The 24,858-nt window shown below is 48.0% G+C and overlaps 1 protein-coding gene across 1 annotated transcript in view; it reads right to left on the reverse strand.

Annotated features, from left to right (window-relative positions):
• NALF2 (NALCN channel auxiliary factor 2) overlaps positions 1-16,813 on the reverse strand; it is an 83,931-nt gene extending 67,118 nt beyond the window's left edge. Inside the window, exon 1 of the mRNA XM_007055284.3 lies at positions 15,422-16,813. Coding sequence (XP_007055346.2) covers positions 15,422-16,246 — 825 coding nt within the window. The 5' untranslated portion in view covers positions 16,247-16,813. The remainder of the gene's footprint in view (positions 1-15,421) is intronic.
• Between the last annotated feature and the right edge of the window lie 8,045 nt (positions 16,814-24,858).

Genomic DNA, 24,858 nt, shown 5'->3' on the forward strand with positions numbered 1-24,858 from the left:
GTGCTTTAGCTGAGAAATTTCCTCCAAGCCGAATGCTGACACCAGGCTCAAGACATGACTGCTTGGCTTCACATAGCAGCTCTCTGGCTTGTGCAGTAGCCAAGAAGGCACCCTTGACTGGAGCCCAGAGCACATGCAGTGAAATATAAAACAGCTGCCATATGGTGAGTGCATGAGATATGTACACGCTGTCTCCACCTGCAACCAGGCCAGGAACCAAAAGGAGGAGGAGCAGCTGAAGCCCAGCCAGTACAGATGAGAGGTTTATAAATGAAATCTCATTGCTACTTTCATTGGGGGCACTTGGTACATTCATTTGAGCAAACTTTCAGTTCCTACAGTCTTTATCAGGATGCAGCATGGGCTACTCCCCACACCCCTACCTCAGCATAAAGGGGAAGTCAAAACAGAGGCAGTGTTCTTCAGTGGACAGAGCACTGGAGGAGGACTCAGGAGAGGTGTTCTCTTCCCAGCTCTGCCACCAACCTGCTAAGTAACCGGGGGGGAGGGGAAAAAAATCACTTCCCCTCGGTGCCTCAGTTTCCCTTTTGTGAAATGAGAATAGTGTTACTTATAGATCTCAGAGCATCTCCTTAGTTGAGAAGGGCTAAAAGCTATCATTATTAACAATATCTGCAGCAGACTTAGGAGTCTGTGAGCTTGCAAAGCTGTGGCAGGATTTCATTGCTTCTCTATGAAGCCAGGGAGAAGGGTTGTTGCTCATAGCATGTTAGTGACAATGGCTTCCATGTCATAGTCACTGTACTGGTTGGGTCCTGCTGCTCCAGTCGAGGTATATCTGAGGCCAAACATTAACTTAACAGGAACAAATCTTACACTGAAGCCTTTCCTGATTCCAAGAGAGCTGCAAACAGAATAGAAATCACAGATGGAAGAGACCCATCCGACCATATCTTGTTTCCACTTCACTGGTGAAATCCTGACCCCACCACAGTCAACAGGAGTTTTGCTATTAACTTCCATGGAGCTAGGATCTCCTTGAGGAGAGAAGCAGGAATGTTTTCTCCAGTATATTCTGCAGTCCAGTTCAAGTTACATGAATAAATGGTTGTCTAACCCTTCCCTTGAAGGCTCATTCCTGTCTGGAAGATTTTCCTAGTAGTCAGCCTAAATCTCCCTTTGTTTAACTCTATCCAGTTCTTCCTAGTTCTATCCCTTGTCCCCTCCCCCCCCGACCTCCTCCCAACAATCCCTTTCCCTTCTTGGTGTTTAATGCTTCCAGACAAGCATCAGGTTTCCCCTCTTCATCATCACTGTCCAGGAAGCAAGAGTTCTTTCCAGTTTTCCTCTTAATCTCACTGGAGAATCCTGCTGAAATCAGAGCCGAGACACACAACCCCCATGACTATGCCAGAGATCGCAGGCCAACCTTAAATAAGCAAGGAGTCAGCTCCTTGGGGCAGGGAAGGTCTCCTACAGTGTTTGTACAGCACCCAGTGCAACAGGATCCCTGATCTTGATCCAGAACTTCCAGGCACCACATAACAGCTATTAATAAATAACAGCATTCGAAGTGTCCACTGATGGGTATGGACCCCACAGTACATCTCAGTGTTCTACTCTCAAAGGGGAAAACATTAGCTAATAACTTAGACTGGAGGAGAATTGACACAGGGACCATCTCATCTTCAACCAATCAGTGAAGGCTTTTCTCCTGGGATAGTTCCAGGGAAATCCCAGCCTGAGACACCCAGCACAGATCAGGTCAGTGAATGCTGTAGCTTGGGACATTTCCCGGGGAGCCCCTGCTGGGGAGAACCCTTTCCTTTGGGCCCTGGTGCTGTCTACATTTGTAGGAACATAGTGTCATACTAGCCGACACTAGACACTAGATCTGGTGTCTCATCTGGCAGTGGACTGTGATATTTTAGAAGACGTTGAAGACCACCCTTAAAGTGTTTGTCCAATTGCTGTACATGGCATGGGGGAGAAAAAAATTCTCCTCATCTCCTGCACGGATCAGCTGAAGCGTGAAGCTTGCTTACTCCTCCCTTAGCAAACCTGGTTGTTACTCGTCAGAAAAAAAAAATCAAAAAGCTCCTTTTATATCTCCAAAATGATAGGATTTGACACTCCAGCCTCCAGGAGTTCCTCAGACTGTGGGTGGAATATTTCCTTAGTTTAAACTAGGGCTGTCAGGCAATTAAAAAAATAAATCGTGTGATTAATCACACTGTTAACCAATAATAGAATACCATTTATTTAAATATTTTTGGATGTTTTCTACATTTTCAAATATAGTGATTTCAATTATAACAGAATACAAAGTGTACAATGCTCACTTTATATTTTTGATTACAAGTATTTACACTATAAAAAAGAAATAGTATTTTTCATTTCACCTGACACAAGTACTGTAGTGCAATGTCTATCATGAAAGTTGAACTTACTATGTATAATTATGTACAAAAAACTGCATTCAAAAACAAAGTAAAAACTTTAGAGCCAACACATCCACTCAGTCCTACTTCTTGTTCAGCCAATCACTCAGACAAACAAGTTTGTTTACATTTGCAGGAGATACTGCTCCCCACTTCTTGTTCACAAGGTCACCTGAAAGCAAGAACAGGTGTTCTCATGGCACTGTTGTAGCTGGCATAGCAAGATATTTACATGCCAGATGTGCTAAAAATTCATGTCTCTTCATACTTCAACCACCATTCCAGGGGACATGCGTCCACGCGGATGATGGGTTCTACTCGATAACAGTCCAAAGCAGTGCAGACCAAAGCATGTTCATTTTCATCATCCGAGTCAGATGCCACCAGCAGAAGGTTGATTTTCTTTTTTGGTGGTTCAGGTTCTGTAGTTTCCTCATGGAAGGGTTGCTCTTTTAAGACTTCTGACTTTATGCTCCACACCCCATCCCACTCAGATTTTGGAAGCCACTTCAGATTCTTAAATCTTGGGTCAAGTGCTGTAGCGATCTTTAGAAATCTCACACTGGTACCTTCTTTGCATTTTGTCAAATCTGCAGTGAAAGTGTTCTTAAAATGAAGATGTGCTGGGTCATCAGCAGAGACTACTATGAAATATATGGCTGAATGTAGGTAAAGCAGAACAGGAGACATACAATTCTCCCCCAAGGAGTTCAGTCACAAATTTAATTAATGCATTTGGGGGGGGGGGTTGTGTGGGGTTTTTTTAAAAACGAGCATCATCAGCATGGAAGCACATCCTCTGGAGGTGGCTGAAGCATGAAGGGGCATGCGAATGCTTAGCATATCTGGCACGTAAATACCTTACAATGCTGCCTAGAAAAGTCCCATGCGAACACCTGTTCTCACTTTCAGCTGACAGTGGAAATAAGAGGTGGGCAGCATTATCTCCTGCAAATGTAAACAAACTTGTTTGTCTGAATGATTGGCTGAACAAGAAGTAGGACTGAGTGGATGTGTTGGCTCTAAAGTTTTTAGATTATTAATGGGGCTCAGTGCTGACCATGTCCTTGGTACTGTACACTACACAAAGGTAAATATAGTCGCTGCCCTGCTGAGCTTGCAGTCTGACCAACAGATGTATGTGGGGGAACGGTCCCACTATTACGGGGAACTTTCCTAGCTTCTGCACAACCCTGGTGAAGTGGGCTAGCGAAGGGATCTGAGTCCTCACTCCCACTTCCTTTACCCAGAGGCATCCCTGCCCTTGAAGGCTCCCCTTCCACTCTCCTGTCTGGCAGAGTCCTCGTAACCCCAACAAGGCTGGGCCCAGTATTCCTGGGGGGCTTGACCATCTACCCTGCTGTGGTCACCTGGCACAGGGGCTAGGGTCGTCCCAGCTCTGGGGTACTCTCTCTGTACTGGGCACTTCCCTGACCCACTGATCATTTCATACAATTTAAGGCAAATACAAGGTTTTTAACAATTAAAAAAAATGAATAAGGAAAAATGGGAAAGGTTAAAGGAAAACACATCACCCTGCTCTGTGGCAGGGAACATCACAAACAGTGTCTGTGGACCGTGAGGGCACTTCACAGTCTGTTTCTTATAGGTCCCAGGACTCCTTCTCAAGTCTTGGCTGTGCTGCAGGGATGCTGCGGGTTGGACACTTGCAATGATAGTGGCTACTCACCTCCAGACTTTGGGTGGTGGGACCCTTCTTCCCAGCGTCAGCCCCCCATTGGGTTAAGATCTCCCTCCCAGTCTGGCCTGCAAAGACCCTTGGCTGGGGGGGGGGGTTTCTGAGCTGGGCCCTTTGCCCAAGGTCCCCCCTTGGCTGGCCCCAGTTGCTCACCACACTTGGCTCTGTGGCTGCAGCTCTGCTCCCAGCACAGGATCTGCTCTCCCTGGGCTGTGTCTCTCCACCTTCAGAGCCCGCACAATTCAGCCCCAACCTCTATCTCAGCTCCCACCTCTAATCTTGGTAACCCTAACCCTCTTTGCTCCACCAGCAATATCAATCTTTAGACCTCAGTTTCCTTCACCCATTGCCACCTTCATGCCTGCTCCCATCCTTCCCCTCCCTATCTTCAGCTACTAACCCCCACCCTCGCCTCGTTCAATCTCTCCAAAAGACTCACTTCTTCTGTAATGCTCAAAGAAAAGAATTAAAGGTTTAAAAAATTATCTAAGGGAAATTGTCCTTTCCATGACCCTCCCAGCACATCTTATCAGTCTGTCTCCTGTCTCAAGGATAGGAACTGTCTTGTATGGTGGTGAGCATGTTGTTGGAGCTTAAATATAATAAGTGTTTTACATAAATACAGATTTGACAGTTTCAGATCCAGGGAAGCATTTGTCAATGTGAACTTCTGTTTTGACTCACTGAGAGCATGTGCCGGTTATGTGGGGTCCCCAAGGGGATCCTACAGCCCTGCTACACCATGCCCATTGGTGCCCTTAGGATGTGGGCCTCCTACACCAGACAAAGTGGTGGGTGAGTGGGGCGTGGGTTAAATACAAGAAGGGATTTCAGAGTCCAAGCTGGGGGACTCCCTGACCTGAGGCACTGAGATGCAGCTGTGCTTGGACTAGCATTGGGAAGAAGAGTGTGATCTGAGCAGAAGCCAGGACAGAATACTTAGGGCAGCTGTTATGTCCCCAATGTGCGTTTTGTTCGATTTCCTTTGTTGGTTTGGAATTTACAGCCTGATAAGCTGCAGGAAAGAAAGGCAGCCAGAGACTTCATGGTGTGTGTTGTTTCTGATTGACCAGGAATAAGAGGGGAACCCCAGAGCAGGTTTTTATTGTTTAACCTGGGCCACCTGTGAAGTCTCTTTCCAGCTGCTCCAGCTCTGGCCCTGCCACACTCATTGAGCTGTGTAACTTGTATCATAGTATGTCTATTAATGACATGCAGCTTGGATCTAGCTGAAATTTGGACAAGTGACATCTGGACAACAGAAAAATTGATTGAATCAACATGATCATTGTGCAAAAACCCCACTCTGGAATTAAACTCTGACCACCTTCCACTCCATCACCTCTAGTAAATAGAGTTTATAGATGAGGAAACTTGGCCAAGTCACTTTAACCTCAGCAGCCTTGAGCTAGAGAGGTGGTCAGTGGCAGCACTGGGACAAGACCACAGAAATCCCTAGCTCAGTCCAGATGAGCATGATGTTGCCACATGTTACTGAGCTGCCTCTGAGGCCACAGGCCACATTAGCTACTCAGCAAAGAACATCTCAGCTGCCAGGAGGGAAACTGGAGTTAGCTCCAGCATCAGCAGTAGTTCCTGCTCCTCACAGCTGTGAAGTCATGATCTAGGTTTCTGGATGATTCACAAATGACAGACCCACTACAACAGGAATGGGTTAATATCACTGCGTTTTCATGGCTCTCTCAGCTAGGAGAAATCAGGAGACTTCTCCCCTGCAAACCCGAGATTGATCTTGCCAGCTACAGAATCCTAGTGTCAGGCGGCAGGCCATGCCAGTGTGTCTCCTCTACCAGGCTACAGGAGAGAGGTTGGTACTCCTCCTTACCATACGCTTATCCAATGTGTATTTCAGCAGCCATCTGGCTGTTCAGCCCAACAAGGACTTCAAGTCTATATGAAGTTCCACACTAGTCTTGTTTTTTCATTAAAAATTAGCATGTCTAAACAAGACCTTTTTATTCAACTCCCCCCTCCCACCTTTTGGTGGTTCAGAAAAAAAAATTGAAACTAGACATGCATCACTGCTGGCTTTGCAAACATATTTCAGCCTCCTCAGCCCATTTCTAGTTTTTAATTGTGAAACTATGTTAGTATCATCAGCAAATGCCACCAACTTTAGAGGAACTCAATACATCAGTGATCTAGAGGAGGAACTAACTAATATACAGAGCCTGGGGTTTCCGCTATTAACTTCTCTATGCTCTAAGTAGTAACTAGCCACAACATTTCTTTATTTCCTACCACACAATCAGTTCTTAATCCACAACAGTACTTTGTCCCAGGGTTATTTATTTTCCTCAATAACATTTTAAGGGACTTTGTGTTCTGAGTTAGTACTTAAAGCTTTTGGGAATAACTATTTGTAGAGGAAAATATAAATACAGGGCTTGGCACATTTAAGAAAACAAATATTTAATTGTGTAGTAAACAGAGCTAGAGAGCATTGATTGGTTTGTCTGCCCTGAACGGGGGCACCTCCAGCACGGCCACCTATAAATATCATGAAGAATACTGACTTAGTATTGGCTTAAGTGGGCAAGTACCACCCCCTGTGACTAATCCATCTTTATATTAGGTCTTCATCCTCACAGCACTGAGCCTTCACCTTCTGAATTACAGCTGGTCAAATAAGGAAAATCCAAATTTACCAAATACAGTTATGAATGCCAACTTCACCATGCTGCTATTCACAATGGAGCCCTGATCTCGACTGGGACCTTTAGACACATCCATCATACAAAGAGTTAATAGCTAATTGGTCAGTAATCGGGTGACCATAGGGTATTTGTGAAAGCATTCCTAGAAGTTTCACACATTTTAGCACCAGAGGTGATTTTTCTTGTCATTTGTGCCAGGAAGTGCTTAACTCATTATTCAGGATTTGTTGTTTATTGAAAAAAAAATTTTCATTCATCCACAGAGTAGCAGTATTGCCATGTGACATAAGTGAGCCTTCAGCCACCAGATAAGTAGCAGCAAATAATCAGAGTAAAGAGCTTATTTAAAAAACAAACAAAAACACCCCCCCCCAAACCCATGAACTGAAAAGGGCAAACCACCCATGACACAGAAACTGCACCTGACTTTGCACCCCCTCTGCCACATTTTGTGGGTTTACAATTGCAGTTTCTTTCTTTTTATCCTTTCCTTGTTGCTGTGAAATAGACCCACACAACCAACTAGGGAAAACCAATTAACTGAGCATATAGGGGGGGACAGTGAAACCGACACTACACAAACGTGCTGCCAAATGTACTGAACCAATAAAATAGAAAAAAGTATTTTCCTCATCTAACCTGTTAGCCATAGTGCTCTTAGTTGGAACAGTAATAAGTAAAACATTTCAGACAGAATGTGGTTTTTAAAGTTGATGGTAGTCCCTCTAGAATACCAAAGTTGTTTGCAGAAATCAGGATAAATTTATGAATGACTCCCAAACACAAAAAAGGTCTAAATTTGCTCTAAATATTTTTGTAATGAGTAATCTAAACAGCTCTATTCCTTATATAGAGACCCCACTACATTAAGTAATGTCATCTTCTGGGTCTGCAAGTGTGATTTTGTCTAATCTTGCTTGTCTTTTACACTGCAAGCTCCTTGGGGCAGGATCTGTATCTTGTAAGGTGTTGAACACACTGATACTTAGCAAATACTTAATATTGAATGATCTATATCACTTCCTGCAACACCTGCCTTTTCTTAGCCAAGTACTGACCAGGCCACCTCCACTCAGCTTGTGCTGCCTGAGGAGGGATGGTTGCAGCTGATTTATTAAGAACAGTGACTTGTAGGTACCTACTTCTATTCAAAACAAACCAAGCAAGTGGTCAAGCACTCACCATAGAGCGCTGGACTTTTAAACCATTCCATCTCTTCCTGTGCCCAGGAGGGCTGGAAAGGCTGGAAGGAAAAACAGGAGAGACAGATCTTGGAGCTGGAATTTACCTGTGAACCTACTGCAAAAGAGGAGTGTTTGCTACAGAGTCTATACTAGCTAGAGCAGTGGTTCTTCAATTGTGGTCCACCGCTTGTTCAGGGAAAGCCCCTGGCACATTGGGCTGGTTTGTTTACCTGCCACGTCCGCAGGTTCGGCCAATCGTGGCTCCCACTGGCCGCAGTTCGCCGCTCCAGGCCAATGGGGGCCTCAGAAAGCGGCGCGGGCTGAGGGACGTGCTGGCCGCCCTTCCCGCAGCCCCCATTGGTCTGGAGTGATGAACCGCGGCCAGTGGGAGCTGCGATCGGCTGAACTTGCGGACACGGCAGGTAAACACACCAGCCCAGTGCACCAGGGACTTTCCCTGAACAAGCAGTGGACCACAGTTGAGAACCACTGAGCTAGAGGCTCCTACATCTCATTGTTCTGTTGAGAACATTTGCTAGCATGCACCTTTCTCCTTTGCGAGTTACACTGGAATCCTATTCTACAGTTCAGGGCTATGTTCTTCAGAGAATGTGCCTCTTAGGCTAAACAATTGGATCGGGTCCCTGAACCTGACATAGGGCTTGTCAACACAGGTGTGTGTGTGTGCTGAACTGGATTGATTTGATGTATGTTATTTAGCTTACTGAACGTAAGCCATGATAATAGCATGCACACACGTGGGACACTTGTTCCTTCTTTCAGTTCACATCATTGTGTACAGATGGCAGTGCCTTGCTGTGGGCTAAGCATGTGGCATTTCTCAGAGGGTATCCCTTGGTCCTTTGCCGCTCAGCAGTGGGCATTCAAGGATTTTCTGCATTGGAGGAAGCCAGATAGGTTCAAAACTTTTTAAAAATCCCATGATGCCACTGTCTTTGCCCATGCCGAACACTTAATTTTCTCAATTTGTGACTGGCTCTGGGGATCAGGTGGGAGATGGGCATCCAGATGCCTAAAATGAGGCTACAGAGTGCATGCCCAGAGGCAAAAACTTAGGGGCGCTGTGAATTCAGGCACCTACTGGGTTAGGTGACAGCTGAGTGGGAGTTTGTGAATCACCGTGGTGCCTAACTATGGGATTTAGGAGCCTAAGTACCTTCATGGTTCATTTCCGAGGTACCTATGGCTGACAGCAGTTCAAAATTGGTCAGCGCTCTCTGGGAGTTAGTTCCTCCCACCAGCTGTTAGTTAAGGTGCCTGCCTCTGTTGCTTTTGTGATCAGACAAGAAGAAAATGAAACAAACAAAAACAGAAGGAATAAAGTGAAACTCCTAACACTGCTTTTCTCTGCTGCTGCTGCCCCCTTCATCCACCAGACTTCTAACCCCCAGTACCTCTCCCAGACAATTGACCTTTACCCTCTGAATGTAGTGAAATGGACCGTTTTCACAGAATTCATCAGATTTTGTTCCCTTTCATGGAATATCAGTTTGCACATTTCACTGGAAAAATTTTATAGGCTTTGCTAAGGGTCAAATCTGCTGCAGCAAAAATGGAGTGGCTATTTCGGAGTGATTAAACCAGCCAATAAAAAACCCAAAGTCAATGAAATCACTGGGGTTCCCTAATAGTTGCATTTGTGATATTTATTGAGTTGTATAGTCCCTCTTGGAGGAAATTCCTGGTGGGAGATGTGCCTCCACAGATGGAAGAGTCTCTGAGGAATTTTGTGCCAGTAGAGCTGGAATCGTATTGTTTTCTGGCATTACGTTTTCCGTGGCTTATCATGAAAGACAGAAAGATATTAATTAGAGAAAGGGCCAAAAGATTTACTTCTGGAAGACTGGTTGGGCCAGGGATAGTGAATGAGACTTAGAGCCTTTCACCAGTTCCAGTGCAACCCCCGAATCATTAGTCCTCTGATGTCTGTTTAATGGCCATTTGTGAAATGGGTTTGGTGGGTCTCAGGCCAGTTCCTCATGGGCAGGTATCCAGGTCACAAAAGCCACCATCACCACAACTGGCACGAATTGGCCTGCTTTCTGGCATTCTCTGCAGTGATGTCAAGGGTTGAGTGGGCCATGGAGTCCAAGTTACTCTCACACCCCTAGAGGGGGTCCTCTCCTCCAGGTCAGGCTGAAGGATGTTGACAGGAGCCGCCATGTGGAGGAAGTTTGTCCCCTTGCCTGTGCTGTATGTATTTGGTGATACAGAGACATTCCATCCTCCACAGCTGTCAGTGCAGCACCTTTCGCCTGTGTTCAAGTCAACACAAGAAAAACTAAAGCAACAACCAACCCTGAGTTGTGTCCTTTAGGGGAGGCCCTCTGGGTTCCCTGCTTCTGCCTTCCATACTTTGGGTCTATATCATTCTCTCTGGAGTCCCTCAACCCAGGGAGGGACGAGGAAAAATACGTCTCAAAAACTCCTCTCACCCCGCCTCACAAAAATGTTGTCTGCAGAGTCCTGCTCTCATCCCCTGCTGATCTGGAGAAAAACAAGGGAAGTCACAATCATTTGCAGGAAGCATTTTCCTCTGGTGACAAAAGCCATTTCCAGTAAGGATTAATGTTCCTTCTTGTTGCATATTTCCTCAGTTCAGGAAAACTTGTACAACTGAAGAACCCACCAAATGAGGTATGTGGTACTTGAACCTCCAAAATCTTTATGGCCAGGGTCATTTTATGCAGGATTTTTGCTGAAGCCACAGATTTTCCAATCGGATTTTGCTTCATTTTCCTTTAATTCTCCTATTTTCACTCTTTTTATCATTAAAAAAACCAAACATAAAACAAGACAAAACTTTCACTGAAAAGCGCTCTGCAATGTTGCCTGAATGCGAATAGTCTCTGAGCAGCACGTAGCCCAAAGTTATATTTTCAAATACAGTGTGGTATTCATTACAGCATTTGAACAGCCCTTTCCAAAATTAACTCGCTTTATGCACAGAAATAGCTTGAATTTTCAGACCTGTCAAATAACCACAACCTCGGCTGAAGGCAATGAGATCTGCACGTGCTCAGAACCTTTGCAAATGAGGTCATAACTCCCTAATCACCACAACAACTGATGAGTTAGGTAGCACCTTCTTTTTGCAAATGGCCAACTCTAATGCTACTTTTCAAATATATCTTGTCAAACTTGTAAAACTGATGTTATCTGGTGATATAAATAATCATAGTAAATATTTGACAATCTAGCAAATTACCTGATATATTTCTTATTATCACTACCTTGGCCCCTACATATTATTCTTTCTAAGTTCCCAGGCCAAGCCAATCACCATGGTATCTGAGTACCCGTTTTCGTACGGACCTATTTCTAAGTGTTTAGACTTCAGTGCTGTCAGTTTTTCATCTAAGCCCCCAACCCACTAATTTCTTTAGTATTTTCATCTGTTTATTTATTAAAGCACTTATTCCACAAAGCACGTTAAACTCAACAGAGGTGGACGTTAAACAAGTGCTTAAGTGCTTTGCTGAACTGATGCCTAAACCATATACTGAAAATGCCCAGGTAGATGGCCACTGGGGATTAATAAGACAGGGACTTTTCAGTTTGGAAAAGAGACAACTAAGGGGGGGATATGATACAGGTCTATAAAATTATGACAAGTGTGGAGAAAGTAAATAAGGAAGTGTTATTTGCTCCTTCTCATAACACAAGAACTAGGGGTCACCAAATGAAATTAATAGGCAGCAGGTTTAAAACAAACAAAAGGAAGTATTTCTTCACACAGCACATAGTCAACCTGTGGAACTCTTTGCCAGAGGATGTGTGAAGGCCCAAAACTATAACAGGGTTCAAAAAGAACTAGATAACTTCATGGAGGATAGGTCCATCAATGGCTATTAGCCAGGATGTGCCGGTATGGTGTCTCTAGTGCCTCTGTAATTGCCAGAAGCTGGGAATTGGTGACGGGGATGGATCACTTGATGGTTACCTGTTCTGTTCATTTCCTCTGAAGCACCTGGCATTGGTCACTGTCAGAAGACAGGATACTGGGCTAGATGGGACCTTTGGTCTGACCCAGTATGGCCTTTCTTATATTCCCAATTACAAAGTTCCCTCTTTATATTGCTCCCCTAATATACGTCTCCTGTGTTTTGGTACTCACACCTCTGAATTCCTCTATGATAGTTACACACAGATAGTGTCTGACTTCCTATAGGCCTTTTATCCTAAAGGATGCCAACATGTTTTTTAAAATTATGCACACAGGAAATATACACATCTCTGCCACTCCCTACCTGTGGCTTATTGAGTCACCTCACCAACAATGCCTGCCCGTTTGTCCTCTTCCCCCACAAATGTCTTTGTGCTTTCTTCCACTCTGCTCCTTACGTATAAAACACAATCCCCACACTGATCCATAAAGCCACTTCCTTTTCCCTCCTTAAGATCCGTTTTGTCTGTGACACCTATGGAAAACTGCCATCTGAAAATGCCCAGGTGGATGGCCAGTGGGGATTGCTGATATCTGTTTTATTTGTTTGTTTTAAAGTCAAGTTGAGACTGTAGCTAGTCTATGCAGCCACGTATCCCTATCACTATTACCCTTCTCCTTCCTCCCCTATTCCCTCCTTCTGTTTTTTTTACACTTCTTCCATGACCGTGTCTTAGATTCTGGGTTTTCTGGGGGCAGAGATCATCTTTCTACAGGTTTGTAGAGTGCCTGTTCCTGACTAGGGACTTGGAAGCTACTGCAATACAAATAATAAATGGCAATAATGCAGTCATTTTCCAGTGGAATATGACAACAATTTAACAGAGAAGAGCAGCAATACAAAACAATTCAGTGTAAGCAGAACATCATATACCTTTGAAACTGCAGGAGGAATTTAGGTAGGCGGAATGTAATTCCCCAAATTGGAATTTTCCCAGGACACCAAAACTAACATCTTTCCAAAAAGGTTCATTACAAAAACTGTCCAGAAGTGATCAGAATCTCAATTTTACATCATCTGACAGATGGTACCTCCAGCACCATACTAAGGTGTTAGTTCAGTGCTTCCTTGGGGGGATGAGCACCACTTAATGCATCGCGAGTACCTTTACTGCAGCTCTGAGTTTTTCTTCGAGGTCTCCCATAAAAGTGTTGACCAAGAACAACCCCTGGTCAGTTTGTGAGTGCTGACACAATCGCTTTGTGAGGTGATCTAGAAGCACAGCCTCTGCTATAACACACAGACACTATCTGACCCACAAGAAATTGTTCTGAGAAAAGGTTTCAGGGATAATTAACAAGACAGTTACATTTCCTGGACATAGCAGCCAAAGGGAGATTGCACAGATGAAGTCAGGAAATCTCATCAGAGTCACTCAAGGGTTGTTGAACATGCTGAAGTTCAAAGAGCCATGTCATGGGGATTAAGCCTTTATGTCATTTCCATGAGAAATGATTGAAGAGTTTAATGTAATTTACAAGGAATCTGGATGGACATTGGAATACATTAAAAACGTAGTTGACTACAGTGGGCTGGGAGGTTTGTTCCAACTGCTGCTGGGGAAGGCAACTCTTATGCTTCTTGAACATGAAGTGATCACCTGCCGCCTTGGGAATAAATTCTTCGCCACAAGAGCTACAGCATGGCACATTTAGCTAAGTGCATTGTGGGTATTTTTGCCTTCCTTTGAAATACTGGGCATAGGTGTCACTGCCAAGGGCAGGAGAAGGGCCTACATGGATTAATGTGCCCAGGTACAAAAATGTATTTGGTTATGGTTATTTCTCTGTATTAGAGCAGCACTCACACTGCGCAAGGCACTGTCCACACACACACACTGGTAGGCCCAGCCCCTAGAGCTCTCAGTCCTTCGTCTGCACAAGTCAAGTAGAATTCCCCCAGTGCCTGTCTCTTTACTGCCCCACTCCAGCCCTGCATCCAGCCTCAGAGTCCAGGGGGAAGTACATTCACTTTTCTTACCCTGCCCGGATCATCACCCAGCGTGGGCCTCAGAAGTAGCCCCACTGCTGTCTTTCTTCTCCCACCATCACCACCTGATAGAGCTAGCTCACCATGAGTCAGTGAGGAGAACTGACAGAACTAAGATGCCCCCAACCCAACCCAGAGGGGTAGGTGTGTGCTGATGGGTAACAGCGACCCAGGGGTCTGCTAGGAATGTAATCTGAGACAACTAGAGCTGCCTTTGAGTGACTTGTCTGGGGTGGGGAGGGATTGTGGGGTGGCTGTAAATTCAGATGGAAAATGCACGCTGCTGATAACACTGACTCTGCACTGCGCTGCAGGAGGATGGAGGGCTTAGCACGAGCAGCTCCAGGGGCCTCTTCTAGCAAGGGGAAGGGAATCATTCGTTCCCCTCCAACTTTTGGGGAAATGGGGAAAGTGATTTGCAGAAATAGATGGTTAAGAGTAAACAGTTCAGAGAGGTTCAAGGGCCTCGCCTCTGCTAACTCCTAACTCCCTGATTTACCAGCCACTTTCCTCGGGACACAAGTATGCAGGGACCAGGGTTGGCAAACGTCTGATTCTTCCCTTTCTCTGGCTAGCTCTCTGGAGATCTGCCTCCCTGGCAAAGGACAATCCGAGAGAGCTGGGGGAAGGAAGAGCCATTGTTCTCTTGGGTCACATCAGGTCGCCACTTCATTTCAAACATCTTTGCCTAATTATCCACCGAGAGTGCACCCCTCCCCCGCACACTGCGCAGGAGCGACACTGATTTACACCAGGCCGGAGGAAGCAGCAGCCAATGGGCTCCCACACCTGTTCCGTGCGCGAGTTCTAGTCACTCGCCCAAAGTCTGGGCTGCGTGCATGGGGGGAATGCATTTCCATAGGCTTTGCGCCACTGATTTCCCGTCCAAAACGGGCATTTCTCTGGGACTGAACTTGTGCAGCACCCGGATTCCCTTGAGCAGAGGAATCTTCTCTGTGGTGGCACCCCCCAGGCTATCTGCCCCTTCCAGCCTCCTTTGTGGGATTAGATTTGGAAAGCCCAGGTAGCCCAGGGGAATGCCACTGGCTTTCAGACCAGGAAGAAAGGAATCTGAGGACCCAAGGAAATGCCTTCTTCCAGGCTGTGCTGGGTGAGAGGAAAGAGAGCATGGGGGACCCACCAATGCTCGAGTCATAACCTCAGCGGGCTTTTTTTTTTTTTTTTACCAGACTGAACGGTTTCATTCCCTTTTCCTCCTCCTCCTCCTCCTCTTCCTCCTGCTGCTGTGACTTTTGCCTGTATATTATCACACTGCAGGGCTGCAGGGCTCCAGCACATCCAAAGAGGCCATATCAGCATTAACCAATTCTTGTGAAAGCAAAAAAGTCCAACCAGCCAACAGACAGAACAAAGGAGCAACAAGGGAGATGGGGGAGGGGAGACTGGGACCCAGGAAAATGGTGTGATTTGCCTTAAGCTACTTTTCTTCTAGTGTGGTTTGGCAGGGGCTCGGAGGCCCCCCTGTGCTTCCCCCTCCTACCTTGCAGTCTCTTATGCAGGATCTAACTGAATACTCTTCTGATTGCAAGTATTTCTCCAGCAAGAGGTCAAACTCCTCATATTTTTCCTGAGCGTGTTGGTCCAGCCTCTGATAAGCCTGGACGCAGCTGCTACACGCCTTTCCGTCCAGAGCACCGGCTGCAGCAGCCACGAAATCCACCATCAGGTTGTCCAAACTGCAATCCAAGCTGTCTGGGCCGGCCATGCCCAGCAGCAGGTCCCAGATCGTGTAAGTATCACAAAAAGAGAGGTTGAAGTTCCTAAAATAAGCCTTTAAGAAGTTTATTTTGGAGGAGGAAGAGGAAAAAAAAGAGGCTGATGAAGAAGAGGAGGAGGAGGAGGAGGGGGGTGGCCTTAAGGGTACAGAAGGGAAAGAGCCCAAGAGTCGCTGCAAGGAATACAATTTGGTGCAAGCTGAGTCCAGATCGAAATGACCCCGGGCACCAGTGCAATATGGGATCGGAGCAGCAAATTTGGTCAAATTGCTTAAAAAAATCTCACACCTCCCCTCCTGTGACTGTTGATCCCCTGTCAGTAGGAAATGTGGCTGGAAGGCGCGCTGGCTTGCGTCCCCCCAAGGCGTCTGCATGGCTAAGCTCCTATCCTTGGATCTGAGCTTGGCTCCAGCACAGAGCCACAGATGATCAGAGAGGAGGACAGTGAAAAATAGAAGGGATGCCAGAGACATTCGCCATTTCTGTGCCCTCTCGGAATCAGCGCAGGGTTTGTCGTTTTGTCTTGGTGCACAACAAATTTTTAACACAGCGTCATCTTCTCTTGGATACATCCAAGCCCCCCTGATCATATTTTAGGGGCTGAGTGGGGGGGCTACTGCGGTCTCCGGTGTGGTTCTCTTTGCTCCTCTCCTCTTATAGACTCCCCCCAACAATGTCACCTACCTCCTCTGAAGCATGGTGTGATGATGGGCATCATTCTCATGGCTAGAAACAAGGAAGTGCCTTCCCCTCCTCCACCACCTCCTCCTGGGCGGCTAAATGCTACCACCAGCCATTGCATGTTGCTGCGGGAGGAAAAATCAGCGCCAGGGTCCTCAACACGTCCAGGCTGTTCGCCGACGCCGGTCCATCCAGCGAGCCGCTCAGCCCCGAGCGGAGCCAGGCAGAAGCATACTCCTCTCCCCACAGTCAGCGCCTGGCCCTCCTCATCCTCACCCCGCCGGGGCGCCTCGCCTCCTCTCCGCTCTCCTGCCCGCCTCTGCTCCCCGCTGCACGCACAGTCACTCCGCTTTCCTCTTTCTTTTTTGGTGGGCAACGTTTTTCCCGTTCCTGATCATCCTGGATCGGTGTCTCCTGTTTTCCATCCCCCCTCAATCTGTCGCCATCTTCAGCTGTACAGAGAACACCTTGAGAAATTGATCCGGGGGGGGGGGGGGGGGGGCGGGGGGGGGGGGGGGGGGGGGCCGGGGGAGGGGAGACGCGGGGGGGGAGGGAGGGGGAAGCGGAGGGAAGGCGCGTGCGCGCTCCTCGTCCCCTCTTCATCTCCCCTGCCATTTGTTTTGTGCCTCCCCTCCCCCCAAAGCCAGGCTCTCCATTCACTCCAGGGAGCCGTTCATTCATCGGAGCCGCTCGTCCCAGCCTTCATTCAGGCGCCCCCCCCCCCCCCCCCCCCAGGCAGCCCGCGCACACAGCGCGCTGGGACACGGGGCACGCGCGGCACCTTGGCCCGGGGGCTGGTCCCTGCTGCAGGTGGCGTGTGCTCCGCGCTCCCCCGCCGCCGCCCGGTGTCTGGCCGCCCCCGGAGTTCATCCTGGGGGAGGGCGGGGGGGGGCAATGTCTCTGTGCCTATGCCACCGCGGCAGATCCTCCCAGGCTCTCGATCCAAGGGCTGCGAGCGTCTCCTCTCCCCCTGGCCGCCTCCTGCCACCCCCCACCCCCACCCCCAACCCCCCAGCCTTGTATCTCCTCACTGAGCTGGAAGAATAAGTTGCCTGGATTCAGGAAGCAGGTCCCGGACCAAGCGGAATTGCTTCTGCGCGGGGCTCGCTCTGCCCCAGGCAGGCTGCGGGGCTGAGCTCCTGGGGGAAGACGCGGGGTGCTGGGGGCGGGCGCCGCGGGCCACCCAGGGGCTAGCAGGTGCCGCGGTGCTGAAGGACAGCTCCTGCCACAGCTCAGCCAGACCCAGAGGGAGACGGAGGGCCCCACAGCGCCTTCCCTGGCTGCAGCCTTCCTGTCTGTAGCATCCCCCCGCCTGCGCTGGCTGCCAGGGTGCTAACGATTTGCTTGGGCACAAGTTTGGAAGCGCAGTGACATTGATCGGCTCTGGCCGAGCACGGTTCCGTGTGTTTCCCAGTAAACAGCTGTTTAGAGAGGAAGGGAAATCCTGGGAGCCATGCGCGGAAAGGAATTTACAGGAGCTGACAAAGCAGGATGGGAGCTGAGCTGGAAGATCCGAGCTTCGTTACGTCTAAGGCTGGAGCCAGTTACAGAGAGCGGGGCATCTGCTTAATCCAGAGACAGCAGCGCGGGGGTCAGAGCTGCGCAGGGATCCGGGCTCTCTCTGCAGCGAGGTTCCTAGTGGAGACGGGTTACGTCTCTTTAGCCGTCTCCTCCTTTCCGCCGGGACCTCCCTCGATGCTGCCCTTCTACTAACCCCGGGGAGCCCGCGGAGAAGCCCCAGCCCAGACCCGAGCTCTTTCCGAGCCTGGCAAAGCGCCCCGGGTAATTCCTGTCCGGGAAGCAGCTGTTCTGCACAGACAGAGGCTTCGCGCTAACGGGGTCCGTCTGCACCCCCAGGTCAATCCCACTGGGCCTTGCTGGGTGGCTTGGCAGGACAGCCACCGTCCGAGACGGCGAGCGGCAGCACGAGCCAGGTGTGGCTCCGTTTATTACTGGCACACTCAGGAGGGACTCATCCCATTGTCTATTCCCATGTAACCAGCCCTGGGACTCCGCCAGGGAGAAGATACCAGCGCGACCGGGCTAGTACCCCAGCGAGCAGAGCTGTCTGGCGATGTGCGGCTCTTCGCCTTAGAATTACCAGGGTTGGAAGGGGCCTCGGGGGGTCATTTAGTCCAACCCCCTGCTCAAAGCGGACCAATCCCCAATTTTTGCCCCAGATCCCTAAATGGCCCCCTCAAGGATTGAACTCACAGCCCTGGGTTTAGCAGGCCAATGCCCAAACCACTGAGCTATCCCTCCCACCAAAACACATCCCTCCATTGGCCAGGAATCAAGCCCCGGTCAGCTGCTTGGAAGGCAACTATGCTCACCAGGAGGGGTAGCCAATGCCCAGTGCTTTGCCTCCTGGCAGCAATGTAAGGGCTTCTGCGTTGTGGGGCACGAAGCTGGCCTGTGTCTGTGGTGACAGCAGGCACCGGGCTTGGTGCCTGGGGACACCCTCAGTCCCAGTTTTCCGACGGGGAGGTAAACGGTCTCTGTCAGGCAGGGGTTTGTTCCCATCCCTGACCTCGCTGAACATCTGGGGAGCCAGAGCTGTGCTGAGGCACCTGAGCCACATGGTTTGGTCTTCCGAGCAGAGGCCACTGCAGGGGCCCATCACTCCTAGAAGGAGAGACGCCCTCAGCCCTGAGAAGTGTTGGGAAATGAGCCCTCCCAAGAGGCGGCCCCGGTGTTCTGTCTCTAGGGCACTGACAGTGAACTCGGAATTGCCACTGAAGAATGAAGAAACCAACTTTCAGGGAACATCACTTGCCTGTTCCCCAAGCCCTGTTAACATCCTGCTAGGGATTTCATGGGCAAGAGAAATGAACAATAGATAGAGCTCTGCAATGTGAAACCCTGCTGTTAATAGAGCTGCAGACAGTGCATGCTCTGAGCCTGCCTTTCCAAACACAGATCCATTCTCACTCGCAGGCATTAACCTGGCTTGTGGGAACTGGTCCAAGTGTTCCTATTTCTGGGGCTTTCATCTAGCTGTATCCTGAAGTGAGTTACACTGAGCTGAGCATATCATTGCTTCCAGCTCTAGTAACATCCCTCCGGTTATACAGTCATTTGCACTGGAGCTGCTTCTCCTGACCACCCCCTGCATTGCAGCCTGACTGATTCCCTATAAGGCTAGCATGAAGGAGAGAGATATAGGGCATCACAAAGAAATGGCACTAGTTGGCTACATGACAGGTGCTCGCAGCATGCAGAATAAATCCCTATTGCTCAGTCTTCTGTGCCCCGGAGATTCCAGACAGAGCTGTGTTCATGATACTCACATATCTGGGGGCATGGATTAGGGATTCCCACAGGGCATTTTGCCCTACAGTGTTTTTTATGGTAAGGACATTGCAACAATGATGGTGTTGGAAGAAATATGGATAACTTCACACAAAGGACAGAGATCTCCTTGGGAATAGAGGATGCAGGGTAGTTCAGAGGATAGGGCACCTGACTGGGAGCCAGGAAACCTACAGGGTAACCTCGGCAAGTCACTCCAGGTCTCTGTTTCCTCTCCCACCCATTGTCTGTCTCGTCTAGTTAGACTGTAAGTGCTCCATTGAAGAGACTCTTTCTTATTGGGTGTTTGTACAGTGCCTAGTACAATGGGGTCTTGGTATTGGTTGGGGTCTCTAGGTGCTACTGTAATAGAAAACAGCAATAATAACATGAACTACATCCACACATTGTTATCACTATCTCTGTTTAACTGCCCTGTCCCAGCTATGTGACTGCGGGCTTTGCCTTCACCCCTCCCAGACTTAACCCCAGCCAGCCTTCTCTGATTTTAAACTTGCCCAGCCTCTGAAGTCAGGACCTAGGCAGCACCTGTGAGAAAACTTTCATCGATCCCTTCACTGTAACAGAGCAAGGTGTAACAGCTGCTGCCCTCACTGATGTTTTAATGTCATTCAACAGCCAGTCTCTAGAGAGGGTTAGGAATGCTGCAACCTCCTTTCTCCCTCTGAATACTAGGCCAGTCAGTCTTTGGATAGCCCAGTCTCTAATGGCATGAAGTAGGAATTCTGAGGTCACGCCTTATTCATATCCTCCCACCTGTGATTGTGCTGCTGAGTCAGCAGCTTTGTTCAGTTGGTTTCATTTATTGAGGGGGCAGCAGGAGTAAATTTTGTTTTGTACAATGCTTTCTCTTTCCCAGTCTCCTCTTACCCCTCCTCACTCTACTTCCTCCAGAGTCCAGTCATGTCACAACATGACTCTCTTGCCTCCCAGTCCAATGCATTAGACTCAGTACCATCCTTTCCCCTCTTACAATTTTACACTGGGAAAGTTTGTCAGGGTGAGGCTAGGATTCCTTCATCCATGGACAAGTGATGCTGTGTAATAAATACAGGTCTGTGATATATACTTCTGACTGTCATAGGGTGGAGCCGTATCAACAGGCATCAGGGCATGAGGGCAATGTAACTGGCTCACAGAAGACACAGGTGGAGGCTGCCCCCCCTGAGCCCTGCTTTGGAGGCAGTTGTGAAAAAGCTGATGGTTTCTACCTTTCTGCCCCTCTCCAGAGAAACCAGAATTGTGGTGGGGAGTAACTGCTGGTGGCTCATTCTCTTATCAGTGCTCCTGTCTTTCCATGAAACATCTGCCTCTTTCATGTGTGCTCCTGTCCCACCCATGGATGCAGCCCTCTCTTCCTAGCTGCACTTTTGTCTCTCTCAGACTCTTAGGGTGGCCTCTCACACCTGATTCCACCATCAAAGGAGGGAATAGAGTGACCTTCCACAACCCTATTCCCTCACATCCAAAGCGAAGAATGGGGATTGTTTTTCCTCTTCCCTCTGCCACAAGAGACAACCTGTCTTCACTAGCAGCTTGTGAGCTTTGAACTGAGCTGAAATAACCTAAAATAATCCTAACTGCTAGGAATAAGGACAAGATCAGTGTAAAGAATGAAACACCCTGGTTTGATGGAGATTTTTAGAGGGACTAATCTTTTGAGTAGGCAGATGGACACCGCTGTACGCAGGAGAGCTTGGTGTTTCAGGTATATACATTGCTCTAGCTGAGCTCATACCAATAGCCCTGCCTCTGCTATTATACAATTGAGCCAAAAATAAAGGTTTATTAATTATGAAGGCCTGTGTGGCTTTGCTGCCAGGACATTCCATAGTTTAGTGCTGCTCAAGCGCAGGGAGTTATTTGGAGAAATATTGGATGATTATCCAGCCATGATTCTACAGCTGAAGTGACAAGATGTTGAACCACACAGAATGTGGGATAAGCAAAAGTTCACTTCCTAGGAGGAGACTTAACTGCCTCAAACAGCAGAGCAAAAGGCCATGAATTCTGCAGAGCACTGAGCACCCTGAAAAGATTTATAGCTCTGACTTACTCAGGGAACATGCTTCAATTCACCCCTCAACCCCCTACCCCACAGGCCCATGCTGTCTATTCTTCCCGTCCCAAGTGTTTTATGTAAACATTTTATCCACATCTTTCCCCTTCAGCATTGTAAAGGCTCATTCATGATTGGGGGCTTCTTTTGGAACAACCTTTGCCACGTGACTACACACCATCACTGGGATGGTACCTCCATGGGCATTTTCTTTCTCAGGTATATGTTGTGCACACCATATGCATGATAATACCAAATTTAAGTAATCTGAAGGGGAAGTTAGAGGGTTAAGCAGCATCCAGCGAAGAGGAGGTGGGGTTAAAGACTAAAAATGCACTTGGCACAGTTACTTCGGAAACAAATGTACTATTTAGTTTCCTCTGTCTTGCTCTTCTGTTATTTAACCCCTATCACCTGCAAGGCTAGCAAAGGCACCCAGTTAGTTATGCTTTTTACCTGGGAAGGTGAGAAGCTAATTGGCTCCTGGCCATAGAGGATGGTGCTAAGCCATAATAAGTCGACTGAAGAGCACATTGGGGGGAGACAATTCTCTTTCTGGCAAAAAAATGACAAGAAAGAACAAAAGTAAAGTCTCCAGGAGTGATCACAGTGTGTTTGTGTCTTCTCTGTAACAGGCTGGGGGGGGGGGGGGGGAAGGCTGCTGTCTTTGCACACAACTGCTTAGAAATGTAAAGGTGTGGTACTTGGAAAACAAAGGCACCACAACTGGAAACCAGTGAATGCTGCAGCATGCTATACCTATCTTGTTTCCTCAGTCACTGGGTTTCTATAGTGTAGAGACTGCTCCAAACAACAAAGCTCAGCTCACGGTCCAAACTTTCCCAAATGCCCACAAATGTTGTGAGTGAGCACTCATTGCTACTGTCAATCCCCTTTTTGTCGTCCCCCCCGCACCAAGCTGAATGTCAGCAAATGAAGATAAAGCCTATGCAAATATTGGATGGCTCACCTTGTTTGAAGAATGGGTTCGTTTCCAAGGTACAAAGCTATGTTTTACCTGGGAGTTTCTCCTTATCAAAAGAACATTGACAGTTCCTCCCACTCTTGGTCCTTTCATTAAAAACCTGCTGGTTTACACATGTCCCTAATTAGACAATTGATTAGTTTGCTCAGCCTTCCTTGGATTTCTCTTCTTACTACCGCTGCTGTGGTTATTCAGGAAGCAATCTCGTTTATTAACATTTTTATTATTCCAAGCAGAGAAACGTGGGCTGGCTAACAATGCCATGGCAGTTCAGTTTGGAAGCCTGGGCTCCAGTCCAGCCTTTGTCCTAAGGTTCAGCATTTGGTTTACAAGTGGGACACTTGTATCTACTCAGAGTCAGGGGTCACAGCCTCTTTGTCGTTACCAGGCGCTAATAATTGCTGGTGGGGATTCCATGGAGGAAAGGAGGCACTATATGCAAACTAGGAAGCCCCTGTCAGTGTAATGACAGCTTTTCCTCCCACGATTCTGCATCCATCTGACAATAGGAGGCCTGGTTCCTTCTCCTGAAGGCCTGTTGATGATGGGCTTTTATGGTGCCCTAGATATTGTACTGATGGGTGCCTTAGAAATGCATATAATGAAATACACTGAAGGGCTCCAGAACCTGGTAATGGAATACAGTGGAGGTTACCAGTTCAGTTCCAGTCAATGTCAGTACTCAGTAACTTACTACCATGAAGGTGGCTATCCAGGGGCCTGTATAAGATGGGGACTTCCAGTTCCTAGAGGTTGGATATTCACATCAGAAATACCACAAACTGAAATGGTCCCCATCTTCTCCCCAGAGGGGTCCCTTCAGGCCAGGGGTGAGGCACATTATCAGGATGAACAATGTGTTTGGGAACTAGCTCTGCTGCCACCTATGCTTTACCTGCCCCACCTCCCTGCTCAGGACCACCCCATCACCTTGTCGTGTTCCGCCCTATCTTCTGTTGAGAACACACCCACAATTATTTAGGGATTTCAGTAGGGAGCTTCTGCCACATGCTCTGGTGCCACCAGTGTGCTGACAACAACCAGCTGCACATCACTTTCCACAGCTGCAGGCTGCACTGTCACCTAGTCACTGTGCCAGAGAGATTAGCACATGGGTGACAAGCTCAGGAGTTACCCACATGATTTCTCTCAGAAACAGAATGTTGATTAAAAAAATATTACAGCTAAGCAGGTCCCTGAATCAAGGATGGGTGGAGGGATGGATCAATGCTGTGCAACCCTTAGTCTTGTATTTGGCACCCAACTACCATAGGGATGGGATGTTTTAGACATGTCACAGACAGGCTGGCTAGTACATAGTTCCAGAATCAAAGATGTCTTTGTTATCAGAGAGGGTTCCTGGGTTTGCCAGTCTTTATTCTCTCAGAGATGCTCAAATCAGTGTCTGCCCCATTTCACATTGATCACCAAGTCACTCCTTATGCTTTGTTTTCGTGGCAAAGTTGGATTTGGGTTATGTGGAACATGAACAATGTGTTGTTGGCATTTCATTGTGGGCATTTCATCCCTGTTAATGCATGTGAGACACAGGGTTAGAGGCTATGAACCCAGATCCTGACTATCAAATCTCCTTTTCAAAAAGTTCCCTAACAGCCCTGTCTGTGATTGGGTTTGGCATGCGGAAGCAGAGCTGCCATATTGTAAGCTTTGTTTTCAGGGATGAAACTGTCACATCACGATGCTGTGTTTCTTGCTTTGCAATACCACATATCCCTGCTGTAACTGAGTCACCTCCATATTTCAATGCATTGTCACCCACGAGAGCCTGGACAGGTAAGGAACCTACATGGAAATACCCCTGCCTTATAGAGTGCTAAACTCTGGACACGCTGCTGTGCAGGGGGCACTTCTGCAACCCTCTGCTAGGCTGTGCGGACTCAGAAAGGTGGAGATGAGGGATCACGGTGGGAGAAGTTCTCCCTCTGTAGGGTGCTGGGGTGCAGCTCACATCTCACCCAGCCAGTGTATAAGCACTTTGCTGTGCCCGGGGTCTTTGTTTCCTCTCAGTGGTCTCCAGTGATGGCAGGCAGGGGTACAGAGCAGACAGCAAGTGCCTCATGCTGCTGGGGCGACAAACATTTGGCAGCAGCCTGTGAGTTAGCGCTGGCAAATCTAAGCACTTGAAAGCAGCAGTAAGGCTGAAT

Source organism: Chelonia mydas, chromosome 9 (assembly GCF_015237465.2).
Source record: "Chelonia mydas isolate rCheMyd1 chromosome 9, rCheMyd1.pri.v2, whole genome shotgun sequence".
Lineage (NCBI taxonomy): Eukaryota > Metazoa > Chordata > Testudines > Cheloniidae > Chelonia > Chelonia mydas.